At 69.8% G+C, this 24,775-nt stretch overlaps 2 protein-coding genes across 3 annotated transcripts; both read right to left on the bottom strand.

The window, feature by feature from the left end:
• Positions 1-1,828: 1,828 nt before the first annotated feature.
• On the bottom strand, positions 1,829-4,840 carry JPT2 (Jupiter microtubule associated homolog 2; the record flags this gene model as incomplete). Its single annotated transcript, XM_084250275.1, has 5 exons — positions 1,829-2,016; positions 2,645-2,693; positions 3,388-3,530; positions 4,137-4,265; positions 4,375-4,840. 5 exons carry the CDS (start codon positions 4,838-4,840, stop codon positions 1,829-1,831), a joined length of 975 nt encoding a protein of 324 aa, XP_084106401.1.
• A 2,548-nt stretch (positions 4,841-7,388) lies between these two features.
• On the bottom strand, positions 7,389-24,730 carry CRAMP1 (cramped chromatin regulator homolog 1; the record flags this gene model as incomplete). 2 transcript variants are annotated; one of them, XM_084250398.1, is made up of 20 exons in its annotated part: positions 7,389-7,553; positions 8,218-8,363; positions 8,902-9,066; positions 9,332-9,560; positions 10,007-10,075; positions 10,607-10,785; positions 10,909-11,013; positions 11,568-11,649; positions 11,791-11,865; positions 11,943-12,124; positions 13,200-13,377; positions 14,447-15,559; positions 15,886-15,967; positions 16,117-16,240; positions 16,452-16,537; positions 18,233-18,281; positions 18,385-18,468; positions 20,246-20,399; positions 22,084-22,277; positions 24,412-24,730. In XM_084250398.1, the coding sequence occupies 20 exons, from the start codon at positions 24,728-24,730 to the stop codon at positions 7,389-7,391; spliced, it is 3,780 nt and encodes a 1,259-aa protein (XP_084106524.1). The 2 variants fall into 2 exon arrangements, with proteins under 2 accessions (XP_084106524.1, XP_084106525.1); XM_084250399.1 differs by having other exon boundaries at positions 10,007-10,068; positions 10,603-10,785.
• Between the last annotated feature and the right edge of the window lie 45 nt (positions 24,731-24,775).

Genomic DNA, 24,775 nt, shown 5'->3' on the forward strand with positions numbered 1-24,775 from the left:
GACAGCGCTTCGCAGGCGCGCACCAGGCAGGCTCGGGGGCCGAGGTGAGCCCCAGGAGGGGCCCCCGCCCAGCCCCGGCCACGCGCGTTCCTCAGGGAGGGTAGCGGCCCCGACCCGCCCCCACCCGCCAGACCCGCGCCCTCAGGGCGGTCAGCCCGGCCCGGCCCAGCCCAGCCCCGCCCGGCAGGGAAACCCCACGAGCAAACGCGAGCGCGAGCGCGGCAGAGCCCGGGGCCGGCGCGCCCAGGCCCACGCGGGACGCGGCAGGCACGGACAGTGGTGACTGCAAAGTTTATTCCACCCCGCCATGCCCGGTGCGGCCTCGCCAGCCCGTGGACTGCCCTATGAAAGCCACGCCGTGATGGGAACGCAGGTCTGCCGTGGGCTTTTTTGGATACAGCTCTAAAAAAAAGTTGGCACCAAATACATCAAGTTTTAAGGCATAAGAAAGTGGCTTCTTGACGCAGCGGGGACGAGGGGCTGCTGGCCACGGCAGACTGCCCAGCCGGGGGGCCAGCACCACAGCTGGGCTCCGGGCATTCCATTTCCTCACTTGCGCCATGGAAGTCAGAAACTGCAGCTGAAGCCTGGGGTTTCCCTGTAAGGGGCGCGCGCCAGGTGCTGGGCTGGAACCCTGGCCACCGCTTTTTCAAATATTTTTCTCTAACCACCATTTACAGTATTTTAATGGGGGAAAAATGCTCTGAAATCCTAACATTCCTACGAATTGCAAACCACCTAAGGATGGAGATGCCCCTACACCAGCATCTCGGGGGGCAATGTCCCCACAGGCCCCTGGACATGCTGTGTGTCTAGGCCACTGCGGGGTGCCAGACACAGCCGCTGCTCTGGGTGTCAGAATGGCCAGAGGTCACCTCCGGTGCCTGTGCTGGCCTGCAGGCCTCCCACCAAGCACCCCACCACCCAGCATCTCTGGTCCCGTGAGCCCAGCTCGTGAGAGATGCAGGAAGGTGCCTGCAGCCCCCAGGAGCTGTGGGGGAGACTTGATCGACAGATCAAAGCACCCCAACTCTCACCAATCACCTCAGCTGGCAAACGTGGAGCCGGCCAACTGAGAGTCACTGCCCCACTACTTGACCTCCCGGCTGAGAGTCGCCAGGCCTCCCAGGAAGCTGGATGTGGCCTGGGAGAGCTTTGGGAAGGGCACGCCGGGAAGCCTTTCCTTCCTCTTTGGTGTACCTGAGCCACGGGCTTTTCCAGAAGGTGGCAGAAACACACCAGCGCCATAGCCCCTTGAGGGAAGCCAGCAAAAGCCCCGGGACTTCGGGCATCCCTGTCCCACCACCATGGAGGAGTAAGGCACGGGTCGCCCCATCAGAGCAGAGCCTCAGAGCACAAGTCTGGAGGAAGGCGCGTGGTGGGGGGTGAGGCAGCGCGGGCTGGCTTAAGGCAGGGAGGGACAAGGGGGAGCAGAAGGCAGGTGCCTTGGGGTCCGCCCCTCGAGTCCAGGGCAGAGCCCAAGAAGCACAGGACGCAGCGGCTCCGAGGTGCTCACCGACAACCAAGGGGGAGAGGCGCAGGCGGCACCACGGGGCCAGGTCTGGCCGTGGCCTGCAGGTGCTCCGGGCCCGCGATGCTGGCTCCCGCCTTGGCCGCGCCCCCAACCAAAGCACGACGTGGGTGTTTTGGCTCTTGTGGAGACTTTGAGTCCTGGGACTTGAGTGCCCCCCAGAGAGCCCCGCCCACCCATCAGAGACCCCCCCCCACTTGGGATGACAGAGGCCTGACCCCAGGGGAGTCGCAGCACCCCGACACGCACGGGGCCCCGCGGCTCCCTGAGGCCAGCTGCAGCCGCCACGAGGGCCCCTCAGTAGAATGAGATGCTGGACTTGCCGCCTGGGGGGTTCAGGACTTTGTTGTGGGAGCGCGGCCTCGGCCCCAGCCGGGGTTCATGGAGGTCCACGGCAGGGGTGGGTGCTGGTGCCCCGGCGCGGCCCGCGTCTCTGGAGCCGCTCTCCTCGACCTGCTTGTCACTGGGGCCGGCGCATGCGGCAGCTGTGGACAGAGGCGCAGGCCGCGTCAGGAGGGCAGGAGGCCAGTCTGGCTGTGCCCTGAGAACTCAGGGCGCGGCTGACGCAACTCTCGAATTGACTTCACGAAGTGGGGCTCACTGCTAGGGACGCCCCTACGGGAGGCTGCCGCTTTCTCCTACGACCCATGGGGCTCCGTCCGTCCTCTCCCCTCCAGCACAAAGCGCTGGCCCCAGCAAGTGTGAAGCGGGACTGGGCTCCGGGCCGCCACGTCACACGCGCTGAATGTGTGATCCCCAACTGAGGGCAACGGTACCCCAAAGGCAGGTCAGCACCCACGGCCAGCTCAGAGCCTGGTGGGACTGGTACCGTGATGTTCAGACACCAGCGGCGGCTGCTTTCTTGGGGGGGCCCCAAAGGCGGCGCCACCGGCATCCCCCAACTCCCTTCTCTTCGTGTCTGTCCTGCCCTCGGCTGCGGCCTGCCAGGGGCTGGGACCCCCGCGTGCTGGACACAGGGCAGCCTCCACAGGCCGAGGCCTCAGGCCCAGCCGAGCAGCAGCGCACGAAGCCCGGGCCGGTGGGCGCCTTCACCAGGGCAAAGGAGGCACAGGGACCACCCCTTCCGGCCTGTGGGAGGGGACGGCAGCTCACCGCTAAGGGCCGGCTTCAGGTCTTCTCCTTCGCACATGAAGACGTGGTCCTGCAACAGGCAGAGCTTGGGTCAGACCGCACAGCCTCCTCACCGCCAGGTGGCCGGACAGCAGTGACCGGGTCTGCACCCGACTTCAGGGCACGTTTTTATCAGGGACAGCTCTGGCACCAGCATCTGCTGCACCCCAGCTGGAGAGCTCCTCGCTGGCCCCCCCGCTGTGCCGGCCCCCTCGGAAGCCAGTGCCGGCTACTCCCCCACTCACGAACGGCTCAGGGTGGGCTTTTGCAAATGTTCCGCCTGCACCGACTGCCTCCCGGCCGCCTCGCCATACAGTGACGGCGCCTCAGGCCAGGCGGAGCCCTTGGCGTTCGGTGCTTAAAGCCCTGGGGCTCCGCTCTACCCAGTTCCTGCATCCACCGGCGATGCTGGACGGGCAGGGAGGGCTGCACCGCAGGGGGGCAGGTTGATGCCAGCGCCCAGCGGGCGGGCGCCAGCGCTGGGAGGCAGCGTTATCCCGCCCGAGGCTGACAAATGCCCCCAGGCCAGGGTTCATACTCCCCGGGATGGGCTCTCCATGCATTTAACCTCTTAATTCTATGGCTCTATGGCTTCCAACTCATCTGTCTTACACCCTGCCGTGTATTGGCGTCACCCGCAAGCCGCAGCCGTGTCCCGACACCCCGTGACCGCAGTCCCGCTGGCCCCGGCCAGCCCTGCCCCCACCCGTGCACTCGAGCTGTACCTTGGGCTTGTTAGGGTGTGCCAACGGTGCTGTGGCGGCCACGGGGGACCCGAAAATATCACTTGTCTTCCCACCGGGTGGGTTCAGACGCTGCCGGGTCTGTAGAGGTGTCGAGTCATCGAAGATGCCGCTGCCCTTCCCCCCTGCAGAACAGCCAGAGTGTGAGCAGCTGGCCCGGCACTGCGTGCTGCAGGCCTGGTTCCGGCTGCCTGGACCTTTGCTCTGCTGGAATCAGGACAAGGGAGCACGGGACTGGGTAGCTGAGACCCCTCTTCAGGGACAGCCTGCTGGCTCTTACCCCACAGGTGCCCGAGTGCCATCCCACCGCCCTTACTCCGGGTCCGCTCCAGAAAGGACGGGAGCCCGGAGCTGGAACTCAGGTCTGTGCCCAGAACCGGCAGAGAGCAGACCCTGGCCCGAGGGTGGACTGCAGACCACCCTCGCCCGAGAGTCCTGTGACCCCCCAACAACCAAGTTAAAAGGAGTTCCCAGGAGAACCTCAGAGGAGGGCCGCGGACAGGCGGGGCCAACCGCCGCCTCCCACCTCCAGGGGCCCAGTCCTGCGGGTGGGTTCGGAAGCGCAAGAGAACTCCAATCCCCTTCCAGGCAGAAAAAAGTCAGGACAGAACCGTCTGTGCACCCCAGCTCCGCCCGCGAGGAGGTGGGCCAGAAAGGCTGGGAAGCTCCATGGGAACAACGGAGCGTCCCAAGGACCAAGACCCCCAGGGGACTGGCTGCTCAGCTGGCACCTGGCGGGTGGGTCCTCTTAGGGATGCTCTGAGGCTCCTCCGTGGGCCCAAAGATACTGGACGCCATCCTGTGGGGCCTGCTGGCAGGGGCGGCTTCTTCGGGGCCCCCGGAAGGGTGGCCGGGCTCTCCTGCGGGGGCCCTGCAAGCACAGCGGGTGAGGGGCGGGCGCCAGAGCAGGGGCCCGCGGGCAGCTCCGGCGCACGGCCCGCCCCGGCGCCCGCACTGGACAGAGGAGACCCGGGAAGGGCCCCGGAGGGGCGGGGGGCGGCACGAGGCCCCCAGCGCGGCGCCGGCGCGGGGCCGTGGAGGGAGCCCGCGAGCCCCGCGAGCGCACCAGGCCCCCTGCGCGAGGGCCCCGCGCACGCCGGAGGGACACGCCGGGGGCCGCCCCGGCCCCAGGCCCCGCGCCAGCCGCCGGCGCCTCGCTGTCCTCGGCCGCCCCGGCGCGCCCCCGCCAGGCCCGGCCCGAGGCGCCCGCCGGCTCTGCCGCCCTGGCCCGCGGCGCTCGGGACGGGGCTCCGGCGGCGCCGGCCGGGACAAAGGGGCTCGTCCTCGCGGGCGGGGGCCGCGCCGAGCGCCCGGGGCTCCGGCGGGCACCCCGAAGCCGCCGCCCCCGGCGCCGCCGCGGACCCCCGGCCGCCGCCCGCCCCCCGGCGCACCTGGAGCCGCCGCGGCCGGCCGCGCTCCCCGCGCCCGGGAACATGTCGCCCGCTCCGCGCCTCCGGCCGCCGCGCCCCGCTTCCCGCCCTCCGCGCGCCGCCCGCCCCCCGCGCCTATTGGGCCCCGCCGCCGCCCGTCACGCCGCCGCCGCCTATCGCGACGACGGCCCCGCCCCCAACGAGGGGCGGCCGGGAGGGCCGCGCCGCGCCCGCAGCCCATTGGTGGAAGCGGGTGCCGCTCCCGCGTCGCGCAACGGCACTGGACAGCAGCCGGAAGGGGGCGGGGCCCCAGGCGCGTCCGCCGCCGCGTCGCGCCGGAAGTCCCGGGCCCGCGCCCCGCCCCGCCCCGCCCCGCCCGCCGGAGCGAAGGGCCCCACCCCGCCGGCGGCACCGCCCCCGCGCCGAGCTCGGACGGGCGCCCGCGAAGCAAAGGCGGGGCCGGCCCCGCGGAGAGTCACAGGCCGCGCAGCGTTCAGCTCCGTTTATTACATTAAATAACCAACACCCTCGGCTCCCCGTCGGCAAGAATAAATAACGTAGTTTACAGTATGGTACAGGCCCGCCCAGGCCGGCGCTCCGCCCGCCCGCCCGCCGGGCACTCGCACTCCGCGGCGGAGCCTCCCGGCTCGCCGGCACCGCGGGGACAGGGCTGGGCGGCCCCGAGGCCGCAGGGGCGGCCCGGCTGCTGTAGTGCTGGGGGGACCCGGCGGGGGGGGGGCCCGGAGCCGGGCGGCCAGCAGGGGAGCCCCGGCTTTTCTAGACCAGCCCGCGAGTCCCGTCTCCTCACAGGCGCACGTCCGAGGAGAGAGCCGTCCCCCCGCTTCCAGGCTCCCCGCTTCCAGGCCGCTGGCTCCCAGGCTCCCCAGCGCACGGGTAGAGCTCGGCGCGCCGGGTAGATGCGTCCGCATGGAGGCACTAGGGCCCCAGAAGAGGTGGATGGGGGCCCTGAGGCCAACGGACTGGGGGGAGGGAGCCAAACCCGCAAGGAGAGCCCCAAGCCCCGCCAGGACAGGGGAAAGGTGGAGGGAGCCACAGGTGGACATGCCGGGGGCAGCGCTCTTGAGGCCGAGAGCCTGTCTCCATCCTTACACAGGAGAAAAAGCCCCTGACGACATCCCCGGGGCCTGGAAGAGACTTTCCCACCGGACTGACCTACCCTAAAGCACACAGGGAGCAGCAGCACCCAGGGGTGCAGCATGTCACCGTGGCCCAGCCGTCAGGAGCTGCCCCTCCCATCGTGTGCAGGGAGCAGACACATCCCTGACTTGCTCTGGCCCCCACTGTGGCAGCAAACAGCGCCCACCCTGCGACACTCCTCCTGACCTGGCCCATGGTGAGGGGGTGGTCCTTGCAGAGCCTGGGCTGGAGGCACCCCAAGTGGCAAGCCTGCCGAAGACAACCTATCTCCAGCTTCCCTCCCGGTCGGACGTCAACGGGTAAGTGCCTCCTGCCCACTACTGCACCCGGTGCCCTGACGGGTGAGCAGTTCAGCCGACATCCCCCACGCCTGTGCTGGCACTGCAGGCACGGCCCAGCAGCCCGGCACCAGTCTTGCTCGGCTCCCTCCGGCTCTGGCTCAGGAAGCTGACTGACTGACTGCAATGCCGGCCAGGCCAGGCGCTGCCGTGCCTCTCGGTGAAGACGACACCGACACAAAGGGATGGCCCTCGCCCGTCCAGCGGCAGCCTGTACCCCTGCCGACTGAGCATGCAACCTGCTCGCAGTCCAGAGGGGCCATGACCAGCCTCTGAGCCCCAAGCCAGAGTGCCCAATCTTGCCCATGGACAGGCAAGGAACCATGGCGAGGGCCCCACCAAGCGGGGCAAGGGCCGGGAGGAGGTGCAGTGCTCAGTCTGGTGGTGGTGGTGGTGGTAGTGGGGGGCCCTGGCTGCGGGCAAGGGCAAGAAGCCACCGGGGGAGATGTAAGCTGGGCCACCTGCGGTGGGGATGCCAGCTACCCAGGAGGCCCGAGGAGACACGGGGCACCTCAGGGCACCCCCATTCTGGGTGCCCAAGCCCGTGGCACCCACACTGAAGGCTATGGTGCATGGGCGCAGGCTTGGGAGGAGCGTGCCAGGGAGGGGCTACCCAACAGGGGTCCGGTCTCTGGAGAGCCCATCTGTGGCCCAGGACCGGGAGGCCCCAGCAGAAGGCCCTGCAGACCACCCTGCACCTTGGGAACGGCCCGGGGAGGAAGCCGGCAGGGCGGTCCACAGCTTCGGAAACGTCTCCGGCCGCCAGCCAGGCAGGGTTCCGTCCACACAGCCACGACAGGCAGAGCCGCTTCAGTGGGGTCAGGAGCTGAGCCAAGGCACAGTGTGGGGACCTGGAGGCCCCGCCTCGGGGCAAGCAGCACTCCTGCCCGGCACCCCCTTCTGGGAAGAAGGCCACTGCCACCAGGCAGCAGGGCGGGGACCTGCTTGACCCCGCAAGGCGGAGACGGCCCTGCCTGTGGGAACGAGCTCCCCCACGTGGCTCACCCAGCATCCCCAGAAGTCCCGGCTGAGTGACGTCCTCTCTGGCCCAAGGGGGGGCTGCACCCACCAGCCGGCATCTCCTCTGCAGCCCGCGCCTGGCCTGCATCCGCCACCATCACTGGGAGAGGTCACCGATGGGGGGGCCGCCCCCCGCACCATCAAACAGGGCCTCCCGCCGGCTGGGCTCGGCGATGGCCAGCTCTTGAGCCAGGTCGTTGAACCGGGATATGTAGTCGACGCTGTTCTCATTCATCATGCAGGCCAGCTGGGAGTCCACCACCTGCGGGGGGGGGGGGGGCGGGCAGCGGGCAGGTGGTGGGCGGGCAGGCTCCACGGTGAGGACGGGGCCTCCGCCATGGGCCGAGTGGGGACTCGGGTCACCTGGCGTTTGAACACACTCCCAACAGGGCCGCCGGGGCCTGGTCCCCGTCCTGAGATGGGCGGGGGCGGCGGGGGAGGCTGTGGTGGGGTTGGAGGAGCAGAACTTGCTCTGAGAGTAAGGGCGGGCACCATGGGTCCAGAGACAAGGTCGGGGGTGTGCCCGCAAGGAGAGGGAAGAGCAGGGAGGAGAGGCCGCCGGGCTGCCCAGCCCGCAGCGGGGCCTCGCCAGGACCGGCTGGACGCACATTTGTGCCCAAGCTGCGTGGCCCAGGGAGCCCAGGATGCCGCAGAAGCTCTGAGCAGAGCAATGGCGGGCATGGAGTGAGCGTTAAGCCTTTTAATATAAGAAATTTCGGGAACACAGGTGCATTTCAGGAGGCTGAGCGCCAGCCTGTCGCTGGCTCCTGGTGCCCATCCACCACCGCAGCACAGGCCACGTGTCTCTGCTGGGCGTGGTGGGCGAGGACAGGCCAGCAGCACGCCAGCCTTGGGGTCCGCACTCCTGCGGGAGCAGCTCCACCACCAAACAGGTCCCCCTCTATGGGAAGCCATGCCCCACTCACCTCTGCAACGTCGGCCAGAGATCTGGACACAAAAGAGTCCCTCGAGCTCCCGTCCAGCAGGCTGGGGCCCAACAGGGAGGTGCCACTGTTGGTTCCGCCAGGAGCTGGCAGCATCTTGCGGCTCTTCTCCGGGGAGATGAAACTGGCTACAGGGAGAAGGGGAGGCGTCTAAGATCGGGCCAAAGGTGGGAGGGGGCCTCGGGTGCATGTCCACCCAGCCTGGGCACCCCGCATGGTATGTGGCATTGGTGTGGGCACCACTGGCCCTTACAAAGCAGAATGTGTCCATGCCACCACTGGCTGGCACCACCTCCATGCCAGCCGGCACCGGGCTGTGCAGCCTCTAACAGGAAAGCTGCCTCTGGTGTCGGGACCCACATCCATGTCCCGCTGGGCCAGGAGGGTGGGCTCATGCGGTGGTCAGCGTGTGGACCCCCACTCAGCTCTCCCTACATAGATATGGTGGAGCACCCGCTCAGCCCCCCCCCCCCCACCCCGTGTGCAGGGCTGCCTCCGGGTCAAGCATGGCCCAAGGGAGCCCAGGAGTCCAGAAGGCACAGGCTGAGCCCTGGCTGCCCGCCCACAGCAGTGGCCAGTGCCCGTCCCTGGGCAGGCTGGACAAGGCCACGGGCTGATGCAGGGCGCAGAGCCCCCCTCCCGCCCCCATAGGCCTCCCCCACCCACCAAACAGGCTGCTGAGCGACGAGTCCGCGGGGTCGCTGGGACACCACTGGGGGTCGTGGGTGGGGGAGGCGATCCAGTCCGGCTGGGGGCTGCTAGACGGGGAGGGGAGGCTCTTGGAGCTGTCGCTGCCGTTCAGCTTGGCTGGCGAGAGGGGCACGCCTTCACCTGTAAGCAAGACCCTGGTCAGGGTGGAGCGCCAGCTGCCAGCCTGTCTGAGCTGCGTGGGGACGTGCCCACTGCAGCACCGGCACAGACACCAAGATGGCAGGGCCCGCACCCCAGGCCCAGCCCCAGCCCCACACCCAGAGCCTGCAGGCGCCCCAGACTCAGTCAGCTGGGACCTGCGGCCTGCTGTGGCAGACCCGGGCGCCCCGCGGTGCTGGAGGGGATGCTGGCAGCAGTCGGCAGAGCTGGGCGGGGCCGGCCCTACCATACTGGCCAGAGCTGATGGCGATCTCGATGATGGAGTCGCTGATCTGTGTGGCGGGCTCGCCCTGCGAGAGTACGTCCTCAGGTGGCCCGGGCAGGGAGATGTCCAGCAGAGTGGAGACATTGGGCGGCGAGAGCCGGGCACGGGCGGCCTCGGCCGTGGGCAGAGGTGCGGAGAGGCCGTTGGGAGGAGCCCTGGGCAGCTCGGAGAGAGCGAGCACTGGCGAGCCCTGCGGGAGACGTGCCCTGAGCTGAAGCCCCCCAGCTCCACACAGTGGCGCCATTACCACGTGACCCAGCAGCCACCTGCTCCTCCGAGCAGTCCGCACCCTCGGGGACCTACTTCTCCCAAACCGCCCAAGGAGGCAACGTTGAGAGCCCCACTAGGAGGCCGGGACCAGCTCCTGCCGTAGCCAGGGGGGCAGCAGCCAGGGGGGAACATGGGGAGCATGGCCTGCAGGCTTCTCCTCCCCAGGCCAGAAAGCTCAGGCCTGCCATTAGGGCTGGCGTCTGCCTCTGCCGGCCTTGCAGGGGAGGGACGGCCCAGGCGGCGGCGGGTGGAGGGCCAGGCTCCTGGGCGCACCGGCTGGGCCGACGGAGCGGGGGCGTCAGCTGGGGACTCGGCCGGGCGGGGCTCCCAGGCGGCTGCTCTGCGCAGCGGCCGACCGGGCTCTACCTGGAAGCCGTCCGTCTCGGGCTTCTGCTCCGGCCTCGAAGGGACGCTGGTGGACGGGCCGCCTGTGCCCTGGGAGAGCGCCAGGGCCCTGTGAGCAGCCTCCACAGGCGCCCGCCTGGCCTGCCAGGTGCCCTGCCCACCCACAGCCCAGAGCCCAGCCGCAGGAGGCTGCGGCCCAGGGCGCAAACAGGCCTGTGAGCATGCGCGGCCGCCCTCCCGCCACCCGGGCCCTGCACCCAGGCTGCCAGCGCCGGTCCTGGCCAGAAAGCGGCCCGGGATTAGGCAGGCTCTGGGCCCAGCATACAGCCTGCAGCCCGGCCAGCTCTGCAGCCACACCGGCCCCCGACACAGGTGTGCTGGCTTGGGGGAGGGAGCCGGGGAGGACCAGACAGAGCCGTGCTCCCCTGGGTCCCGAGCGCTGCCCCCTCGGCCCTCCCGAGCATTCCCAACGACGTTACTGGGCAGGCTCTAGGACTCTCCTCCGGGGAAGAACCGGGACCAGCCAGACCTGAGCCCAGTGGCCTTGGCTCCCCTGCCCTCTGAAAAGTGACTGTCCCTCCCAGAGGCCAGGACTCCATGAAGCAGCCCCCACCCACTCACCCCCACAGGAGGCAGGGGGTCTGCATTCCGGCGACTCCCACCCGAGTCCTGCCCCGCGATAGCGGCCGTCACCTCGTCCGAAGACAATGGGGAGACGCCTGACAAGCTCTCCGCGTCCAGGACTGGGAGGGGGCTCCCCGGGAAGATGCCGGCGCTCTTGGCTGCCAGGTCGACCGCACCTGGCAACACACGTGGTGTGAGTCTGCGCCCCAGTGAGCCGAGACGTGCCGGTGAGCGCATCCCCGGCCGCCCATCTGTGCGTGCCAGAGCAGGTCGTGCAGGTCTGGGGGAAGGAGACTCACTGGCAAGATGGCTGGTGGCCTGGGGTGGAAGGGCCTTGGGCACGATGGGCCGAGACAGCGCCGCTTTGGTCAGGGTGGACTGGATGGGCCGGAATGAGCCTCTCCCTGGGGACAAGAAGTAGGGAGTGTTGCTGCCGCCTGCAGCGCCAGAACCCAGTTCCTGGCGTCTGAGCCTGTGCTGCCCAGCCAACCTTGGGTGCCTGCAGAGGCGTGCCCTGGCCCGTGGGGGCTGCCAAAGGACCACACTCAGCACCGCCAGCTCCAGAAGCCTTTCAGGGTGATATGCACCCAAGCTGAGTGCCGGGCCCCACCAAGGCCCCCCGGACACCAGAGCGTGGCTCCTCCCAGTCTCCCAGTCAGGGGGACGAGCCCGCAGTGGTCCGGACCCTGCAGCAAGCATGCGCCAAGTGTGGACACAGGCCAGTGAGAAGGGACGACGCGGGGTGTGCGTGGCGGCCAACCCGGCCCCAGGCCGGGCCCGCAGGCTCCCTGATGCCTGGCACACAGAACACCCAGCAGCGCCGCGCAGCCCCCCCACTCCAGGGCCCCGTCTTCCAAGCTGGCGGGGGGGGCAGACAAAGGAACACGCGAAACATCACCAAAAAAGCCAGGGAATCAGACGCCGGCCTCTCCCAAAGGCCAGGCAGGCCAGGGCTCACCCGTCACGGCGGAGTTGGGCAGAATGGAGAAGGAGCACACACTGTGGGGCTGGCTCTCGGACGGCCGGGGCAGCAGGGTTCTCTGCAGGGAGAAACCTGGCCCATCAGGGACAGCCCCAGGCAGTGTGTCCCTGGAGACCAGCGCCGGACGGCGGAAGGACGCCCCAGAGCAGAGGGAGCCAGTGCAACAGGTGGGTGCAGAGGGGGCGCCCGGGGCTCTGACCTGGACCACCAGCGGCTTCCGCAGGTGCCGGTTCCGCAGCTTCCGGGGCTTCGGCAGGAAGAAATCGGACTGCATCTGCGGGGCACAGCATGCGCTGAGCCCCCCGCTCCCTACGGGCCCCCCCCCCGCCCCTCGCTGGCCGTGGCGCTCACGCTGATAGAGCTCAGGTGCTGGCGCAGGGCCAGCTCCGCGTCTTTGCTGGGTGAGAAGAGCTTCCCGTGCCGGCTGTTGGGCGGCAGGGTTGTCGGGACGGCAAAGAGGCCGCCGTCCGAGTCGCTGCTTCCTGTGCAGGCGGGACCGGCCACCAGGAGTGGTCGCGGCGCGCTTCTCAGGCCTGGGAGAGGAAGGCTCTGAGCCCTGCTGCGGCAGCGTGGAGGACGGCAGCCGGCTGGGGCCCCTGCGGCACCCCCCGCCCCCCGAGCAGGCGGCGGGCTCCCCGAGGACCGTTGAGGGCAGGACCACACATTGATGGTGGCTGCACCGTCTGGGAAGGGGCCTGGGGCGCCAAGGCCTCTGCCCACCTCAACCTGAGCCTGCATGCGGCCCCTGGCAGCAAACCGAGCGCCCAGAGGCTGCCTGTGAAGAGCAGGCACGGCGGCCAGCACGGAGCAGGAGCTGGCGCCCGGAAGCCCCTAGACGGGACTCTGGCAGCTGTTTCCATCACGACGGTGCCGCCCCCAGCAGGGCCTCCCTGCTCCACCAGCCCGCACGGGACCAGACAGGCACTGCACCCCGAGACCAGGCCCTCCAAGCCCTGGTGTGGGCCCCGTGCCCACGGCGTGTTCCTGCGTGAGCACCCGCAGCTCAGAGGACATGAAAGGCGCAGGCACAGGCCTCCCCCCAAGGACAGGCCGTCCAGCGCTGCTGTGCTCCGGGCAAGACAGGACCTGACCTGGCCTGGCCACTGCCAAGTGCTCTCAGGCAGGTGACCAGAGGCTCCTGAACAGGCCCTGAGAACCCCCACAGCAGCGTGAGGTGTCCGCGGAGGCAGGGCAGGCACGGAGGAGACCTGGTCTCCTGTGACACCAGCTGCGGCAGGCGGGGTGCAGGCCTCACCCCCGGGCTGCCGGGCAGCGGACCCGTGGGAACCATGGCCCAGCCCCCAACACCCCTCAGCAGCCGTGCAGTGCAGGGCCAGGGGGTGCCCGTTCCGCCGCCACTCGGCTACCAGCCACCCCCCTCAGACTTGGCCAGCAAGGCTGGCGCCTCAGGACAGTCCTGCTTGTACTGGGTCCTTAGACCAGGCATCCCAACTAAGTACCCTGAACCCAGCAGCGCCCCAGATGGGGTGACGTGTGCGCGCTGCCCCACGAGATGCGTGTGGGCCGTGGGGTCTGGGCGGAGGCACCCCAGCCCAGGTGAAGGGACACGTCTGCGCAGTCACCCGCCCCCGCCCCACCCGGCCTCACCTGGGGAGCACGGCGTGGAGGTGGGAGAGCAGCTCTTGCTGTTGCGCAGGGCAGACTGGCTCCGGGGGCAGCGAGGGCTCCGGGAGCTGATGGCTACCACCTTCCCCGGAGGGGTGGTCGATGGCTCCTCCTGGGCAGGGCGCGTGGACGCCACAGAACCTGCATTCGCTTCCGGAGCCTGGATGGACAGGGCCAAGATGAGGGCCCCTCAGCAGGGGCAGAGAGCTGAGCCAAGAGCCTGGCACAGGAGGTGGGGGTTGGGGTATCTGAAGCCCCCCTGGGGTTGCTGACGCTCAGGAAGCAGCCTCCTGAGAGCCCTTGAGCCCACCTGCTGGGCTGGGCAGTGCATGGACAGATGTGGGGGCGGGGCGCAGGCGGCGGGGCCCCAGGGCTGAGGAGGGGTGCCAGGCTGCAGGGAGGGGCACCGGGAGGCAAGTGACGTCGGAGCCCTCTAAGAGACCAGCCGCGACCAGAGAAGGAAACGCGTCTGGTTTCCAAACTCGTGCACGAGCTTGGCCCACGGCCTCCGCGGAGTCAAGGCCCCCACCCCCCCTCCCTGTCCCCTGCCCTGCTCCCCCACAGCCCTCAGGTCCTGGGCGGGCTCCTATCCAGGCGCCCCTGCCTCCAGGTCCCTTTAACTTAGTGGACGCGACCCCACCCCCACCTGCAGTGCTGGCTCTTGGAGCTCGGGGTCCTGGTGCTCCCCCAGACCCTCGCAAATCCCTGGGGCAAGAGGCACCTCAGAAGGAGCCTCCAGCCATGGCGTGGCTGTCCTAGCCGCGTCCCGGTCACCTGTCCAGCACCTGCCGCCCCTGAGCACGGGCCACAGCGCAGGGTGTGTGGGGAGATGGAGGCCAGGCTCAGCGGCATGTGCTAGGGGCCCAGGGCGTGCCAGAGACAGGGCGCCTGGCCAGTAACCTGGCCCACCCAGCACCCGGGTCTGCACAGGCGCCCCCACGATGGGCCACAACCCTCTATGCCCACCGGGGACCCCCTGGGTCAAGCTGTGGCCGCAGAGAGCTGCTCTTGCCAAGAGCCTCGAGAAGGGGTGATGCCCCCTGCACAGACCATCCCAGCACTGCCCGGCTCAGGGGTTGCCCACGGAATGCCAGCCCTGAGGAGGCCCAGCGCCGTGGCAGCTCCTGTCTGTGAAGTTCCCAGCGAAGGCCCGACCCTGCAGTCAGCAGCCCCGGGCTCCCTCCCAGACACCCGCCGCAGCAGGCGCCACCCGGGCTGCGCTCACGCACCGGCCTGGGGTTGACCTCAGTGGAGATGAGGCGCAGGAGGCAGCTGAGGAGCCGCTGCTCGTGGAGGGCGGCGGGCGGGGGGCCGGCGCGGGGGCCCGGGGCTGCCAGCCAGTCGTACTCCAGCTGCAGCTTGCCGGGCTTGCCCATCATGAGGTAGACTTCGGCCAGCGTGAGGCCCTCGGAGGTCTGTAGGCTCCAGCCCTCCTCGCGCAACTGCTGGGCCAGCCGGCTGGCAGGGACGTCCTTGAGTGGCCGGGCAGTGGGGGGGCCCTGAGGCGGCGTGGCATCCGCGGGGTTGCCCTTCTCTGGAGGCTCCTCGGCCAGAGCCTCTGTGGAGTCTTTAGTGCAAATGTCTGGCGGGAGCCTGGGGCTGGGCTGAGGCTCGAGGACAGGCAAGGAGCGGCCGGGGGATGGCGGCCCAGACGTGGTGAGGTCAGCGGCCTCTGCGCTGCTAGGGACGCCAGTCTCTGGAGAGGTGCACCCGGAAGGCCGGGGGTCCGCACAGCGGCACTGCGCGGGGACGATCAGGGCCTGACAGGACCTCATGTAGCGGGGGAAGGGATCCAGGAGAGACAGCTCGTCCTCCAGGTCCGGCAGCTGGCCACAGGTGCAGGCCGCAGCCCCAGGCTCCCGGGTAGGGCCGTCCCCACCCTCTGCAGAAGGGGCAGGGGGGGTCTTCTCCTGGGGCCCAGGGGCAAGTCTATCAGGAGCATCGGGGCTGCCCAGGCTGGGGCCCGGCCCCTCCCCGGGGGCACTCTCGGGGGAACTCTCCCCGGAGCTCTGAGAGGCATCAGTGGAGACCGGGGGCCGTCCTGACCCCCTGCCCTCAGTGCTGCCCCGCGGGCACCTCACCTGGCCCCTGGCTGTGCCCTGCCCGCTCTGGATGCCCAGGATCTGGGCGGGGGGCAGCGGGTGGGCCTCCCTAGAACTTTGCTTGCACCGGCCGCCCTCCTGCCAGTGCACGGTGCAGAAAGCCTTGGAGTGCACCACGCGGGCCACCCCCGGCAGCGGCGTTAGCGTGCAGTGCTCCCCGGGGAAAAGGTGCAACGCCACCTTCTCCGGGCAGGGCTCCACGCATGTGTCCTGCAGCTGCTGCTCCTCCAGCGTCTTCCGCTGAACGCTGTGTCAAGGAAAGAGTGGCATGGTGCCCGGGGCCAGCAGGCCCTCCTGGAAGGTGGTCACCCCAACGCACCCTCTCCCGAGACTGGGCGGGCTGGGCCACCCGGGGGGTGTGAGCCAGGTGCTCTGTGCCCCCTGCTGGCAGGAGGTTCTGGCCGCAGCCCAGGAACCAGACAAGGCTCACCTGGGGCAGAGAGAGCTGCCACGACCTGGTGCTGCAGAGCAGAAGGGGCACCCCGCCCCTGGAGACGGGTGGTTGCTCTGTCCCCCTCCCACCCCAGCTGCTGCATACCACGGGACCCCTCTAGCGAGAAAGATACAACGCGGACTTCGTGGAGTGCCCACTTCTGCTTCAAAAACTCTATGAGGCTGGAGACCTTGCGGTGCAGCTCCACAATCATCCTGCAAGGACAGGCGGGAACCGCGACCGTCACGGTCATGCAGGGATGACAGGGGACCCTGGGCACCAACTGAGTAGAAGCTCCGGGGACGGCAGTAAGGGGCAGAGCCTGCAGCCAAGGCCCCAGCCAGCACCCCCGGGCCACGCCTACCTGAGCCGCGGGTTCTGGGCCAGGCCCTGCACGCGGGCCCAGGCGTGGTTGCTGCGGGGCTGCAGCTCCACGGGCACGCGCAGTGGCAGGCGCACAGGCTTCTGGTCCTCCTCATCGCTCAGGCCTACAGGGGGGAGGGCCGTGATAACCAGACTCTGAGAGACAGGAAGGAGCAGTGGCCAGCGTGAGCCAGACTTGGGGGGGGGGGGGGGGGGCGGTGAGCCAGAGCACTGACCAGGCTGGTCACACAGGGCTGCCTGGACATGGCGTGGCCTGAGCTGGACTTGGTAGATCTGGGCTGCTGGGCCCCCCCCACCCCAGGCACGCCCACATACCGTCCGGGTCGCACAGCTTCTTCAGGGCCCGGCACATGGGAGCCTTGATGCGCAGGTTGCGGCCCTTGTAGCGCACGGTGGTGGCCCTGGAAGAGTTGGGAGCACTGAGGCCGCGCAGCAAGGGCAGTGGGGGTAGCCTTGGGCTTAGGGAGGCAGCCCTGGCCAAGCACCCAACACCCCTGCGCTCGTGCTCGTCCTAGCAGCAGCCCCACTGCCCGAAGCAGCCTGGCCTGACCGGCCGATGAGGGCCACAGGCCGTGCTGACCCGGATGCGCATCGCTCTGGCCGCCCCCACCCCCATGGGGATGCCTGGAGGTGCGCCTGCCTCTGTCGGCGGCCACAGAGGCCAGAGCCAGCGTCCCTGCCCAGGGAAAGCCCACCTTTCCCTCCTCCCTCCCGCCTCGGACCCCACCTGCGGCACCCCTCTGCCTGCCCCAGGTGCCGGCCTCTGGGCGATTGGGCCAGTGTGGCTTGGGCACGTGGGGGCGCAGGCTGCTCCTGGCCCAGGGCTGGCTGTGCAGGACAGTGAACCGGGAGCATTGGGCCGGTGCTGCTCCCCCTCCCCAGCAGTGGCTGAGAGGAGCTGGGGCACCACACGGTGCCAGAGGCCGAGTGCCATGCTCCAAGATCCACCCACCTGCCCACAAGGGCGAGCCGGGCAGCAGAGAGGGAGCCCTGGAAAGGGGGCTGCAGGGCTCCCGCTTCACGCAAGCTGAGGGCCTGATGCTCCATCCCTGCGAGGGAGGTGGCTCTCCAGACACCACGCTGGGCCTCCCAAAGCCCTGCGCCCACAGGGCGCCAGCTGGTGTTCCTCAGGCCAGATGGGCAGGCAGCCCCGCGGGGCAGGAGCATGCCAGCCGCCAGCACAGCAGGCCCAAAGCCAGCCCGCCTTGTGCACGACAGAGGGCGTCCACCCATCCACCTCCCTCCCCTGCGTCTACCTGCCGCCTCCCCGCCCTCCTGTCAGCGCCCGGCACTGGGCTCCAGCACAGGCCCCATGTGTGGAGCTGAGTCTGGGAGGCATGACCACAGGAATCAGCAACGCTGTGAGCAGACCCTGCCAGGCGCCGCAGGGAGCAGGCACGGTCCCCACCCCAGAAGCGCCAGGCCCAAGCACGTCTCCTGTCAGGTGCTGCCCATGGGCCAGGGCCACACCCCCCACACTGGAGACTCCACAGACGCTGGATCCATGACCGGTCTCGCCAGGTGCTCCGAACGTGGGCCCAGTTGGGGTGGGGAGGAGCCGTGTGCTGATATAACAGGAGAGGCGCCCGAGCCTGGACAGCCAAGTGAGCCGGAAAGCCCCTGCCCAAGGATAGACAGACGCCCTCCCCAGTCGGCGTCGGCCCTGCCAACCCCTGCTGAAGGGCTATGCACTGGGCACGCTCCAGGGCCACTGGGCCCTCCTGACCGTGGCTCCCAATCTGAGGCCACACGGGCACCAAGATCCTGGCCCCAAACATGGTCCACTCTCTTCGCCCTGACTACAAGCACCGCTCAGCTGCCCCCCCCCCCCGCCGCTTCCAGGGCCGGCGCCCAGCGCCCCTCACTGCGCCAAGGCAGGCAGAGCAGGAGAGGGGACACGGGGGGAGGTGTGGGGGGGAATGAGGATGGGCCTGAGCCTCTCGGGAAGCTGGCGGGCGGGCAGCTCCTGCCCAGGGCAGAACATGGCGTCTGGACGCCTGCGGGGGAGAAAGCCCATGGAGCCGGAGTCTGGCCCCACGCCTTAGGGCTGGCCGAGTAGAGGCCCCCGGTCTGTGCCGAGGCTGACGCCCACTCACCCGGCCTGAATGAGCTCGTTGAGCTTTGTGGCGTTCTTGTCATCCATGCCTGCAGGGGACGGCAGTATGAGCGGACCAGGGGACGGGGAGCCAGACCCCACGGCCGGCCCTACTCCGGGCGTCCCAGGGGTAACCCCGCGCGGCGAACTCACAGCCCCCGATCTTCTTGCGCAGCTCGCCGTAGCAGATGAGTCCGTACAGCTCCTGTGACGACTTCTTCAGGCCGCGCGAGAACACTGTGGGCGGGGGTGGGGGGAGAGACAGACCTCAGGGGTGCTAAAGCGGGAGGACACTGTCCGGAGAACCCAAAAGTCAGCCCCAGCAGGCAAGGTTGCGAGCTGCAGCAGGACGCCCGCCGGCTCCTGGGGCCCAACACACACAGCACCCGCCCGAGACCCACGTCAGCCCCATCACAGGCTCCTCCTGGTGCACATGGATGGGCTCTGCGTGGAAATAAAGCCACGAGGTGAGGGGGTGCGGCCAGGGGTGAGGAAGACGCTCGGCAGAGATCACCGCTTGGGCGTCTGCAGAGACCCCTGCACCCCGGAGCCTCGGACGGGCCTGGCAAGGCGGTGCTCATTCCTCTCCACACCTCACCCCCAGGGCCTCCCGACCCCTGCACTGAATAGCCATCTCCTTGGACGTGGATGGCCAAAGGCACAAGGGCCACAGACCTCCCGGTGGCTGCTGAGGACCCTTGAGGCATGACCAGGAGGAGCCGGCAGCCCCGCCCATGCCAGGAGGGAGGGTGACACCAGCGTCAGCGGCTGGACATCGGGGCACCCGTGCGCACGGACAAGGGAGCGGGCACACGGCATGACCGGTGCCGAGGCCATGAGGGAGGATGGCCAGAGCTGGACATGGGCCGGGGCCTTCTCACACCAGCGGCGCGGGCCCAGCTTGTGCCTGCGCTCTCCTGGAGAGATCTTGGGGCGGGGCAGAAAGGCTGCGGCTGGAGCAAGGGTGGGAACTCCTCGGGGCCCTGCGTGTGGAGAAACCTTTAGACATGGATCCCCAAGCAGACAAAGAGCACGTGGGAGGTGGCCCAGGGAGGCCGGGTGGAAAGGCAGCGCGGAGCCGGGGGCCAGAGACCTGCAGAAGGCAGAGAGGCTTCACGGGGCCTGGAGACCGCCCCTTCGATCAAGGGCCGGACACAAGCCACACACGGCCAGTACGGTCTGCAGGGACTGGGTGGGGGGAGAGGGCGCCTCTGGGGTGGGAGGCGCCAGGACTAGGGAGCAGCGGCGCCGTGGACTCAAAGGCGGCCAGGCAGGCGGCGCAGGGGCAGTAAGGGCCTGCAGGGCAGCGAGGGTGTCTGAACGCTGCGGTGAGACCGCCAGAACCTGCCGCAGGTGGAGGACCATGGAGATCGCGTCGGGACCGCAGCATGGCTGCTGCCCAAACCCCGGAGGCTCCCCTGGGCCCCGCTGCCAGACCCAGCGCCCTGAGCCTCTGACATGGCGCCCACAGAGCAGCTTGCAGACCAAGGGCCCCAGCACCAAGAATGTCGACCACCCGGCTGCGGCGCCGGCAGCGCAGCCTGGCAGGGACAGATCAGGGACCCTGGTCCTGCCCCAGGAGCCCGGGGAGGCCTGCGGCAGGGCTCGGACAGAGGCGGCAGGGCGGCAGCGGGCTGGGCTCTCGGCAGAGATGAGGAAGCGTGTGAGGACCCCAGCACCCCTGGCGGGGCTGGACCACAAACTGTTACTCCACAAGCGTCGGGAAAAGCAAAGAAGTCGGTGGAGCCTGAGCGGCAAGAGGAGGAGGTGGCGCAAGGACGGCAGGAGCGACACAGACACACGGTCCCCTCGGCGTGGGGCGCCTGGGCGGCACCCCAGCATGGACACATCAGCCAAAGGGGCGGCCCTGCCGCAGGCAGAGGCGTAAGCTGCAGGCCGCTCCTGGCTCCCGGGGGCTCCGTCGTCTCAGCCTCCGGCGCGGCCACCCCCAACCGGGAGCAGGCCCCATGCCGCCTCTCGCCTCCAGAGCGGGACACGGGCCCCGAGCGCTCACCGTTGTCAAAGTCGATGTACTTAGTGATCTTGTGCCAGGTGCGGTAGTAGAAGTGCCGCACCTGCTCCTTGTTCTTCACCATGCCGGCCGGCTTGCCCTTCTTGCGGTACTTCAGCGCGATGTTGTTCTGGATGGCTTCGAAGTCCTTCCCGTGCTGCAAGACAAGCCCAAGGGTCAAGACGGGGCAGCCCTGTTCTCGGGGGGTAGCCATGAGCAGAGCCCCCCCCCCCGCACTCCCTGGAGCCTGGGGGGCCCGGCCCAGTGACGCAGGCAGGACAGTCAGAGCACAGGGGTCCCCTCAGCAAGGCGTGAGCAGGAGCGAGAACGCCGGCCGCCCCCACGCACGCAACTCCAGCCCCGCGCCTGGTGCCCAGCACCTCAGGCGCCACGAGCCTCACGCTTGCCCGCCGTGCTCTGAGCGCACAGCCCCGGGCCTGAAGGAAGCGGCCGCAGGCTTGCAGGGCGTGGGGTCCAAGGTGGGGCCGGGCCCGCGAGCTGGGCGGCACCGGGAACAGCACTCCTCCCGCAGCACCCCACCCGCCCCGCCCCCGGTTCGGGAAGGCCTTCAAGACCACAAGCTAAAGCACCCAGAAGTACCGACGCTGGACCAACGCTTTAAAATCAACGACAAAGCCGCCAAAGGCAGGCCCTCCTCCAGGCCCAGCCCCCTGACCCCTGCCCTGGCCGCTCAGGACCCTGCGGTGTGCCGGCCCCGCTTCCTGGTGGCCGTCTGAGCCGGCCTCGCTCACCAGGGCCCCGGCCGCCCACCCCCTCAGGCTCCGTCTCTGCCGAGGTGGCCTCGCACAGGGCTGCCCAGAGAGACCCGGGAACGCTCTCGTGCCCACCCTCCCCTACACGGCGCCAGGTGGGAGTGCGAGCGGGTCACCCGCATCCCCATCTAAAGCTTCAACAAGCTCTGAAACCACCCGCTGGCCTGGAAGCCTGCCCCCGAGAAGGCCGGGACTGCCTCCCCGGGAGGGGCGCGAGTGGGTCCCGACTAGGCACCAAGCCTCTTAGCGGAGCCCCGAATCGCGCGCTTGCCTCCTGCATCCAGGCAGCCCCCCCGGTAGAGCCAGGCCCTCCCCGAGAACGGTCACGCGGAGACTGGCATTGTTCCAGGCCAGTGCAGTCCCTGGGCCGGGCTGCGACCCGTCTTCACGCCCCGCTGCTGCTCAGGGGCTCCGTGGGGACCAGGGGCGGGAAGACGCGCCTCCGTGCCAGCCCCGGGACGACCACGGCAGGGCAGACGCCACAGCAGAGGGAGCCCCAGCCCCCGGCCCGCGTGCTCGAGACCCTGAGGCCCACTCACTCACAGGCCTCCCCCACGCGGGCCAGACCTTCCCAACCAGCGGGCAACACGACAAGGCTCACTGGGCACGTGAGCCCGGGGAAACACCACACGCCAGAAAACCATGAAGCGCGGACGGCGGGCCTCCCTGGCGGCCTAGGAGTTGCGTCTCCGGCTGTCACGGCCACGGCCCAGGTCCATCCCCAGCCAGGAGCTGACCCACGGGGGCACGGCAGACCCCTCCTGTCTCCCCGCTGCTCCCCTCAGCAGTGTGTCTCGGGATCCGCCAGCTCTGCTCCCCAGGCTCTGGGGAGTCCTCTCACCCCCACCGCTGCCCTGCACCCCAGATCTCACACGCGGGCCCCAGGCCTCTAGAACAGCATCCATTTATTGGGGCACAGACAAGAACAAGCAAAACAGCTCAGCTGCGGAGAGCTGGGCCCGGCCCCGCAGCAGCCTGCCCGCCCGCCCTATGAAGGGGCGGCTGCTGTTTGCTGCCTCCAAGGAGCCTAGCGCCAGGGGGCAGAACGGCCTCGCCACCGCCACTCACCTCATACAGCCCCTCAAAAAAGGTGTTCTTGTCCTCGGTGCTCCAGGACTCCCACTGGCGCCGCACCTTCTTGCCCTCCTCCTTCTCGCCACCCGTGGGCCCCAGGCTCCGGGAGGAGGAGCGCGAGCCCCCTGCAGGGGCGGCAGAGGCAACCCCCGGCCCATTTCCAGATGACGAGCCGCCCCCGTCGACTCCTGTGGGAAAGACAAAGCAGGTCTGTCTGAGGGCCCCTCACAGCCCCTGCGCTGACACCAGAGCTCGGGGCACGGCTGGACGGCACCACCCGAGGGGCACCACAGATGCCTAAGCCTCAGGCCGTGGTGGAGACAAACACCCCCCCCACGCCCACCCCCCCCACACATCAGGAGGCGCCAAGAAACGGGAAGCAGGGTACCAAGGCCGCCACAGGGCGTCTGCCTGATGTAGACAGGGCCGGGCGCAGACCCTCTGCACCAAGGCCGTGCAGAAGCTGACACCACATGGCCGCTCCCGCGGGAGGTGCCTCCAGCCACCCGGCGCCACACAGCAGCCAAGCGAGGCCCTGTGGATCCTCCCCCTGGAAAGGTTTCTTCTGCGGCCACCCCGGCCAGGGGAACAGCGCACCCGGGGTTTGCTCCTGGAGCTGAGGCCCAGGAGAGAGGAGGTCTCCGCGCAGCCCACAGAAGAGCCGGGGCGCACCCCTGTCCTGTGACGCACCCACCCTGCTGAGGACCGGCCCCCACACGCCCCGGGAACGGCGTTTAGGCGACGTGAAGTGACGCGAGCCTGGAGACCACCCAGCTGCACCACAGACCCGCGACTCTGCCTGCACGGTTCCTCCTCGCATCCAGCACAGGCGCAGCGCCGGCCGTGAGACAGCCTGGCCGCGGGCCCGCGGCCAGCAGGACCACACACCTGGGCCACCAGGGCTGGCGCCGCGCCAACCACCAGCGGGCAACACCCCACGCGGCCCACGCTGGGAAGGCACCCACCTCCTCTCCCCCGCGGGCGCAGCCTTTCCAGCGGCCGAACGCCCCTGCCCAGGACCGCTGCAGGCTCCCGACGTTACCTAGCACCCCGTCCCGCGTCTGACCGCTCCCCAGAGAACACGGGACAGGGGCTCCCCAGGGTGAGGTCACGCCTCAGCCTCCCGGGCCTGGCCCAGGCACAGCCGGCGGAGAGCACACGGCCCCTCCCTGCTCTGTGCTTGAGAAGCAGGGCCACGCGCAGCCCAGGCGCAAAACTGCCCTGGCTTCAGAAAACCTGTCTTCCGGAACATTCCCAGAGACAGGAGAGAGGGAGCGCGCAGCGCCCATGTGACGGAGCAGGCTCTGAGAGAAGCCCGAGGTCGGATGCGCCAAGCGACGTCCAGCCACACGTTGACTGGCCTGCCCGGTGCCGGGGAGAAGCTCCGGCGGCCCTGAAGGAGAGGAGGGGCCCCAGGGGAGGGCTCCCAGGACACCCGCTGTGTCCCTGCGCACGGCCAGCGCCAGGAGGCCGGTCCAGTCACAAGAGCACTGCTCCGCAGGGGGCCCCGGGGCCAGGGACAAGAACCGGAGCCCAACGGGCCGCCGTCTGCAAGGGCAGAGCAGGTCCCCGCTCATCCCCCACAGCAGAGCCCCTCCGCGGGGCCGTGCGGGGTCGGGTGCGCAGGTCCGGCGAGCCAGAGGGCCCGGCGCCAGCGCTCCGAGTGCCCTGGACTGGGCCCGTGGCCACCGACACCGGAACCTGGCGCTGAAAACCGCCTTCCTCACCGACCGCAGCTCCCGCGGGGACGCCCTGCGCGAGGCAGGCCTCCGAGCCGGCAGCACCCCAGGCCCGAGAGCCAGGGGCCGCGGGCTCCCGGGGGTGGGGAGGAGGCTGGACGCGCCACCTGGCAAAGAGTCCCTGGCGGTCCTGCGGGCTCCCCAGACGCCTCGCCTCAAGCGGCCGGGCCCCACGCAGACACTTAAGTGGCCACTTCGCCACGGGCGCCCGACACGCAGGGAGCGCGCGGGGCAGCCGTGGGCTCAGCAACAACGGGCCCAAAACGCAGACACCGCAGCGCCCCGCTCCCTCGCGCGGCAGCTGGGGGGTGGCCCAAGCGCCAGGGCAGCTCGAAGGCGCGGCTGCTGCGCCTCCCGGAGCCTGGACGCCGGCAGGAAGAGCCAAGTCTGAAGCGGCCAGCCTGGGGGCTCGCTGCCCGCTGCCCTGTACCCCGGGGGTCTCCACGGCCCCTCCCCCGCGCCCTCGGCCGTCCCGGGGCCCCCCACTTCCTCCCCCCCTTGAAAACGCGCCTCAGAGCAAGGCCAAGGCGGCGGCCGCCCCTGCGAGAGAAGGGGCGCCCCCCGCCCCCGGCGCCCCCCCTACCTTTTCCGCGGGGCCCCGCGCTGCCCGCGCCGCTGCCCCCCGCGCCGGCCGCGTCCTTCCGGAGCCGCTTGCTCTGCGGCCGCACGCTGGACCTGAGGAAGTGGTGCTGGTCCTGCGGGCCGGCGGGCGGCGGGGCCGGGCCCGGGGGGTCGCCGCCGTCCCGGGGGCTCTGGGCGCCCCTCTTTGTGCCGCCGCCGTCCTCAGCCGCGGCCCCCGCGCCGGCGCCCTCGCCGTCCAGCGACTCGTCCTCGGCCGGCCGCTTGCCCAGCTTCTTGAGCCCGTCCTCCGCGCCGCCGGCGTCGCCCAGCTTCACTGTCATCCTGGCCGGGAGGGGACGGGGGCCGGGGCGCGCCCGTGAGGCCGC

This window comes from Talpa europaea (assembly GCF_964194135.1).
Source record: "Talpa europaea genome assembly, chromosome: 12".
In the NCBI taxonomy this organism is placed as follows: domain Eukaryota; kingdom Metazoa; phylum Chordata; class Mammalia; order Eulipotyphla; family Talpidae; genus Talpa; species Talpa europaea.